At 42.2% G+C, this 8,416-nt stretch overlaps 1 protein-coding gene across 1 annotated transcript; it reads right to left on the bottom strand.

Moving 5' to 3' along the window:
• Positions 1-253: 253 nt before the first annotated feature.
• Positions 254-3,391, bottom strand: LOC111948508 (myosin heavy chain, cardiac muscle isoform-like). Its single transcript, XM_023962057.1, has one exon. The coding sequence runs from the start codon at positions 2,903-2,905 to the stop codon at positions 1,232-1,234; it is 1,674 nt and encodes a 557-aa protein (XP_023817825.1). The 5' UTR covers positions 2,906-3,391; the 3' UTR covers positions 254-1,231.
• Positions 3,392-8,416: the final 5,025 nt, after the last annotated feature.

Raw genomic sequence — 8,416 nt, 5'->3', positions numbered from 1 at the left:
TCGGAGAAAACCCACAGGACTGCCAGGCTTTAATTTGGTTCATTATCTGTATAGTTTGGTGACTGATATTTATTTATTTATTTATGTATTTATGTATTTATTTATTTATTTATTTGTTTGTTTGTTTATTGTTATTTTGGTGTAATTGTTATTATTAATGTATTATTATTATTTTATTGTTAATGTATTATTATTATTATTTTCATTTTTAATAATGTATTATTATTATGTTTATTATTCATGGTTTATTATTTTTAGTTTTTATTATTTTATTGTTATTCATGTATTTTATTCTTTATTTTTAATGATTATTTTTGTTATCATGGCCCACAGTCACTGACTTCAAGGACCATATGGCTTTAACAGTCTGTAAAAATCTAATTCACAAAAAAAGTCTTTTTTAGAACCTAGGGAAAGCCGGAGCACCCGGAGAGAACCCCATGCACAAACAATTTATTCACATAGAGATTTGTGCAGAGAAAAAAAACACTTCCAGACAACTAACTATCCATCCATTCATCCATCTTCTCCCGCTCATATGGGACGGGGTCGCGGGGGCAGCAGTGCAGTGGGGCGCATAAATATGGTCTAGGACCTCCACTGATCAGGAGTTGAGCCACAACCGCTTTAGGTTGGAATTCTCAGAACGTGAGATATTCCCACTCACACACATATACACACTATATTTATTAAAACAAATTTTCTTTACTTTATGTCAAATTTACATTAAGCTCACACGCTGAACTGGAATTTATTTACGTCTTTTTCAATCAGTTCACGCCCCACAATCGGCTATTAGCAGTCAGCAGTTAGAATGTTAATCAAGAAAATAATTCAAAGACAAAAAATTTTTGTATTTTTTTTTAAATCAGGACGGCCTAAATTATAATTATAATAATAATGGACTATATTAATTTGCACTTTTCCAGACGCTGAAAGTGCTTACAATGTGTCCATTATTCATTCACTCTTGGTGATGGTATCTACTGATGGGGCCACAGCTTTCCTGGGGCAGACTGACAGAGGTGTGGCTGCCAATTCGCGCCAACGGCCCCCCCTGACCATCACCGGGACATTCATACACACACACAACAGCGGTTCCACACTGGAGGCAGGGAGGGTGAAGTGTCTTGCCCAAGGTTACTAGGGCGTATGACTGGGGTAGCAGGGATCAAGCCGCCGTCCCTGAGCCTGAGCCACTGCCACCCCATAATTAGCCTTCTTGAATGTCCTAGACCCTCCGGGTTCCTGGAACCCTCTTTGGTACGGCACCCTGATGGTTTCTGAGTGCAGCTCTTTGTTGGTGGAACCTGTTGGTGTTTTCTGTCATGGCAGGAGGTTCCTCCAACACAGGAACGGCAGCTCTGGCTGGAGCTCTTGGGGGCCTCAAAACAGCGTTGGGTGGTTGTTCTGCGTACTTTGAGGCTTTGTCTATCCTAGCTAAGTGTTCAGCCTTCTGCCTGAAGTCCTTATATTCCTGAGACAGCATCATGATCGCTTGCTTGAGGCTGTTGACTTCTCTCTCCAGAGCCTTTTTTTCATCTTTCAGAGAGGAGAACTGGAGAGTCATTTCAGAGTCTTTCTCAACTTTTTTCTGGATCTCCAAAAGCACTTCTTGTAGAACAGCATTTTGTTCTTGCTGAGCCTGGAGGCGATCAGTTTCCTCTTTGCACTTGTGTTCCAGAAGGTCAGCAGAAAAGCCATTGTCTCCACGGAAGCCTGCCTTTTCTTTGTAGAGCGCCACTCTTTGGGCCGTTAGCTTGGAGGTGAGCGCTTTCTTTTCGTCGATGGCGGTTCTCTGATTGGCTTTTATTGCAGCCAATTTGTCTTTTCCTTCAGCCAGGTTTTTCCGTTTCTCCTGAATTTCTTCCATTTCTTTGATGATATTTGTCTTTTCCTTTTCCCATTTCAGAACCTCAGATTTTGCTTTGAAATGTTGTTTTTCCAATTGGAAGACTTGTCCTTGCTCTTTTTTAAGGTTCTCCTGGAGGTCTTTGACTTCTTTAGAAATGTTTTCCTTTTGCTTTTCCAGATGAAGGGAATGTGTTTTTGCTTGGAGATACTCTTGTTTTCTTTTGGAGACTTGTTCCTGCTCCTTTTTAAGGTGGTCCCGTTTTTCCATGAGTTCAGAATTGGCTTGTTTCAGTCCCTGGAGGTCAGTGGTGACCTCGTGGAAGTGCTGAATCCATGGTTTAGCCTCCTCACACTGCAGAGTAAGATGAAGGATTTCAGAGTCCAGGATGGAGTTCTGCTCCTCCAGAAACTTGGTTTGGTCCAGGATGGAGGCATAATGTTGTTTCAGTGCTGCCTCCTCCTCATGATGTCTCTGGAGGTTTTTCAGCTGGTTCTGAAGATCAAGGTTTTTCTCCTGCAGTGTTTGGAGGTGGTCTCTAGTCTCTTTCAGCAGCTTTTCTTGAGGTTCTAGAGCCACGATGGTGGTTTGGACCCTTTGAACCTCTTTCTGCAGCTCTTGGTTCTCCTGACTTAGAGCTTTGGCTGTGAGCTTGGTTTTCTTTAACTCACTGGACAACTCTTCAGGATCCCAGACTCTCATCTGGAGCTCCTGAAGATTTGCCTTGAGGTTGGCATTGCTCTCAGTCAGGAGATTAATTTTTTGCTGCTGTTTCTTGCAACGGTCCTCCAGGGGTTTTTGGGCCTGGATTTTCTTGGTGACACGCTGCAAGTCTTTTTCCAGCTGCTTGGCAAGTTTGGAGGCTGATTTCTTTGCCTGGGAAAGTCCAGCGTAGGCTCCTCTGAGGCTTTTCTTGCCTTCCAGCTCAGCGGCGAGGGTTTGCAGCTGGCTGGTCATTGAAGTGATTTCCTGGACTTTAGTTTCCAGATCAGAGAGATTCTGTTTGAGGGAGCTCTCCTCAACCCCAGAGTCTCTGAGACGGCGTAAGAACATTTTCAGTGATTTTCTTTAGAGTTATGAAAATATTGAAAATGTCCTCGTCAAAAGTAAAATAGATGCAGTTTTTTGTGATATGAGAAAAAAAACTGCGTGTTCCTCAGTGGAAGTGGAAGACGCTTGACGGGAATGCAAGGCTTCTAGTAGCTGGGGAACAGAACGTGTGCTCACTGGTAAAACCAAACGGGCAATGAGAAAGAATGCTTTCTGGGGTCTATTTAAGGACTAAAGATGATGATGCGTACATGTCTGATGTCATGTAACTGTCTCTAAGCATGTGACATGTCTGATGTCACAGTGATGTCATTTTTTGTCAAACCGCCACAAGCCCCCACCTCCCCACAGGCTCCAAGCATGTTACATGTCTGATGTCACAGTGATGTCATTTTTTGGCAAGGCACCACCCCCCACCCCCAACCCCCCACAGGCTCCAAGCATGTGACATGTCTGATGTCACAGTGATGTCATTTTTTGGCAAACCGCCACAAGCCCCCACCCCCACCCCAGGCTCTAAGCATGTGACATGTCTGATGTCACAGTGATGTCATTTTTTGGCAAACCGTCACAAGACCCCCCCCCCCCCCCCAGGCTCTAAGCATGTGACATGTTTGATGTTTGAATTTCTGAATGCTGCTTTGAGGCGTCCTCTACAGGCTCCAGCCAGAGCTGCTGCAGATCACTTTCTTGCTCCAAAACCAGATCAGTTTGTGTTGGAGGAAACTTCTAACGTAAGAGAAAAGACCAGCAGGTTCCACCAACACAGAGCTATAATGGAAAACCAAAGAGGGTTCCTGGAACCCGGCAGGTTAAGGGCCTTCCAAAAGGTTAATTTAGGCAACAGGCTGCCTAACAGACAGCCATTTTTAAAAACAAACATTTAAATATATTTGTTTAAAGAACCCCCAACTCAGGAATCCCTGAGATTATCTGTCTCCAATGAGTCCCAGTGTCTTTGTGGCTGAAAAAGGACTTCATGCAATCATTCCCTGGGTGCCTCCTTCCCAGAGAGAGGTGCATCTTTAACTACAACCTCTCCCCAGCCGGGCTGGTTTTGAAGAATGCCTCTTGGATGCTTTCTGTGCAGAGGTGTCAGTATCAAGGCCTGGATGAAGTCCACCCAGAGGTTGTGGAGCAGAATGTGAGGGAAGCATGTGCTCCTCACAGCTTCATCAGGTCCTCAGCACCACAGGAACCTGCAGGGAGTGAAGCTGTAGTAACTGAAGAGGAGCCGCTGCACGGCCTCAAATCGTTGCTGCCAACAACTCTTCCAGAGAGGCTCTCTGGCTGGGAGACTCCTTCATGATCCACTTTCCTGCAGAGGGAGCAGATCCATGGCAGAATCATGTTTCTGTCCTCCAAGGACCGACCCACAACGGCTCTTTTCAGAGCCACACACAAAACCTTGAAGATCTTGGTTTTCTCTTTTCACTGTTTATAGTCCTAACTTTTATAGTAATATCCTAGTGTAGTAGTTGATAGTGCAAAAAGATTAAAACATGCAATATGCAATAAATCAATCGTTATCTATACTGTTTTTTTCCCAAAAATTTGTTCTTTTCAAACTTTTTTGTGTGTGTGATTTTGCCATTTGACAGAGATAATCTGCAGATTCTTTCATCAGATTAAAAAACGTAGTTTCTCTTCACGTGTGGAAATGTGGAGAAGAGTTTCCTCAAAGATCCTCAGATGAATCTTTATTTACAAGCCTTAACCAACTACAGGAGCCAGAGTTCAACCCCTCCCACTGCAGCACAGCAGCAGAAGAAGAAGAATTGAACAGATTCTTTGTCCGCTATGAAACCTCCCTTTAACTACTGCCACCACACCCCCACAGCTGGTGGTAGGAGGGCGCCTGTGTTTGGCAGCGGAGCCACCACCAGTGTGTGAATGTGTGTGTGACTGTAAAAGCGCTTTGTCCTTGTAGGTAGAAAAGCGCTATACAAGTATACGCCATTTACCATTTACAGCACCAACACCAGTGCTCTACTCATCCTCCAGGATTATGAGGTGACAGGAAGCCTGAGAGATACGAAACCAGTGAAGCTGCAGGACCAGACGGCATCCCGGGCCGGACTTTTGACGTTATCAACAGTCACTAAACCATTTAACCTCTCTTTGTCCATTGCCTGTGTTTCAAATTTTGTCTTTGAATTGTAACTAGACACTGATGTGCAGCAGAAGATAAGAAAATAAGCTTTAAGCTTATTCCAATCATAAACCACTCTGACAGTAGATTAAAACTTTTACCATCATTTTGCTGTCATCTGACCTGTTAGAAATCTGAACAAAAATCACTAAACTTAGTGAACTAGAACAAATTAACCAAAACAGACTCATTATTTAATTAAAAATATTAATAATTCTCTACAAAGCCAAAAAGCAGCAATAAGAGAATCCTATGAGGACCAGAGCTGGAGACCAGAGCTTTTACTGATAGAGAGAATCTAAAACTTTTTGTGCATGAAATCCACCATTTCTAGTCCTGCAGGTTGTTGCCAGATTTGATTTCCTTCTGTTGTTCACCTTTTGCCACTTCCCATCAGGGGTCACCACAGTGAATACGCTTTCACTGATTCACACAGGTGGTTTGGCAGAGAGTTTGTAAGGTAGATGCTCCTTCTGATGCAACCCTGTATTATCAAGGTACAGGGAGACCCAGAGAGACAGTGGGACGGGTGGATTTGAGCTTTTTTAGCTTTTTAGCAGGTTTGCCTCCTCTGGGAAGCAAACCAAGGTTTCTTGTGCAGCAGTCCTACACCCAGCCAGCAGAGCTGTAATGTGTAAAGTTTGCCTTCAGTTTGTGTAACTTGTTACTTGTAGTGACTTCTTTTGGTCACTAGGGGGTGCAGCTGCTTTGTTTTTTGTCTGATGTTCATATTTGTGTGGAATATTTTGGAATTTAAAGGAAAGCGTGTTTATATGTTTGTATAAGGACAATTTCCACTTTTTACATGACTTTTAAAAGTTCATGTTGTTTGTGATTTCTGTGACTCACTATGATTTAAAATGACTTTAAAGCCACTTTTTTTAAGATGTTTGACACTAAAACACTCAAAAGTTCCATCCATCCATCCATCCATCCATCCATCAATTCTTCAGTTCTTAGTTCTCCGGACTTAGATGGCCACCCGAATTTAGAAACTTATGTGCAAATAGTCACTTTCTCAATCAAAATATACATCGATGACCCAAACTAACATGCTAGCAGCCACTTAAGCACCTCTACACTCATGGGGCCTGTTTCAGAAAGGAGGTTAAGTGTAAACTCTGAGTGCGTTAACCCTGAAATCAGGGAAACCCTGGGTTTTCTGTTTCAGAATGGGAGGTTTGTTAAACCAGAGTAAACAGAGTAAGTCAAACCCGTTTCTGAAAGAGAGGTAACTTATACTCGGAGTCAGTGTCCATGGTTACTTACTCTGTGAACCTAACCTGGTCGGGAGCAGGTTTTAGTGTCTAAACTCAAGGTTTCTGCCGGTCCCCTCCCCTTTTTAAAGACGAAGCGGTATTTTTCGCTTTAACCTTCATTGCCCAAATTTTCGTCACACAGAGACAGTCTAAGTGACAAGAATGGCTTGTCCTTTGTTGGAGGACTCAATAGACGAGGAGGCTGCATTAATTCGTAGAGAATTACATTTACGTCGTGCGAGGATTTTGAGACCTAGACTCGATTTTTTGTCATTTCCCCATATGTTTTTGCTTGAGCGTTACCGTTTTTCGTTGCAGTCATATATATATATGACATATATATAACATATATACAATGAAAATAACATTAGATATGTATTGCTATGTAGATGTTTCACATGTCAAATATTGTCAACAAAGCCTACATCCATGACATGCTCAAATTTGACCTGATTGAATTATGTTTTTATACTTCATTTTTAGCTGCTGCCATGTTCTTTTAATTCCTGCAGGATTGCATCTACATGAAAATGAAATCAGGGACATTAAATTAGATTAATGTAACAATTACTTTTTGGAAACACAATTTGCTAGTACTGCTTACTTTCTCAATCCCATATGAACCTATACCACTTGATCAATACAAGGGTAGACAAAAGTTCACTTTTAAAAACACAATCGCATGTATTCATATTAAACTGACAAACGTTTGCAAGAGGGGAAGGTTAACAAAAAAGTCCTCTAAACATTACCGACGTTAAATGCATTTTTCTCCCAGATCGGCTCTGTACACTATGCAGCATTTCATGCAATTACACCAGGAATAACACTTCAAAAGTACACCTAAATATCGCCATTTTTTATTTCACACCTTACGCTTTTTAAAAAGTTATTACAGACAATATTTTATAACAATGATTTAAATGCAAACTTACGCATTAACTTGACCAGCTATATTTTCCCACGCTAACTGTATCTGTTTTGCAGATGCAGCGGTGTTGCTTTTCTTCCGGAATATGTGCTCATATTCACTGTAACTCTGCAGCAGCACGTCAAGTTCAGCTGGCGAAAAATGTGCAGACCTCTTTTTTTCCACGGTTGCCATGGTGACTCGTAATATTTGGGCTCCATTCATAATGGCTTCTTATAGTCGCTGTGCGCATGCTTAACTCCGAATCAGTCCACTCAGAATTGATTGACCTAACTCCGATCAGCTTCTCTGAAACAGAAAACTCAGAGTTGTTAATCTCTTGATTGACCAACTCAGAGTTCAAGTTTAACCTCAGAGTTGGTTGAACCTCCTTTCTGAAACAGGCCCATGGTCTATGGTCCCGCAGGCGAGGCAGAGAGACAAGATGAAGAAGTAGCAAGAGTACAGGAGCATAGAGAACATAATCAGAATGAACAGGCTAAGCACCATAAGGGGTAACGAACTGCAGATGAATGCTGAGATGGACAATGCACTGTAGGCAGGGGGGGGAGCCTTCTGCCCTGCATTAAAGATAATGTTCTGTGGCTGACCATCCAAAAAAGGAATACTTATGTAAACTCTTATGTACTCTTATATAAGGTATATGTTGCTAATAACCAAAAAAGGAGAATGTCTTGATATGTTTATGATGTTTCTATGACTGACCCCCAAAAGGAATGTTTAATATAAAGTTTTATCCTGTTAAGGGAGGACTCTGTAGAGCATATCCTGACAATGTTTAGAATTTTATCCTATCCTGTTATGTTACTGACCCGTAAAAGGAGTGCTCTGTAGAAGATATTCTGACATGTTTATGATGGTATAGGATGAGTCTACGTAAAGGGTGAGCCTGCGGGAAGGGACCGGCCCTCCTTTTCCTCACGCTCATCAAAGAATATAAAAGATAAGGAAGCCCAACTTTATTCAGAGTCTGCTGTGGGTTACGTACGAACGCCCAGCCGGAGTTTTGTTTCAAGCCACTCTATCGGGACTGTTGGCTCTCCAGTCCGTGTGTCACGGTAGGGGCAGATGAAATGTTTTCTGTTGAAACTGCATGGCTTAAACTCCTGTGTTATGTTGTGTGACTGTTTTGAAGCGGGGAATAAAAAGACACATTTTATTCTAGCTTGCAG

The sequence above is a fragment of the Oryzias latipes genome, chromosome 13 (genome assembly GCF_002234675.1).
Source record: "Oryzias latipes chromosome 13, ASM223467v1".
NCBI classification, from domain to species: Eukaryota; Metazoa; Chordata; class Actinopteri; order Beloniformes; family Adrianichthyidae; genus Oryzias; species Oryzias latipes.
Note: the sequence above shows the minus strand (reverse complement) of the source record. Positions and strands in the feature narration are given on the sequence as shown.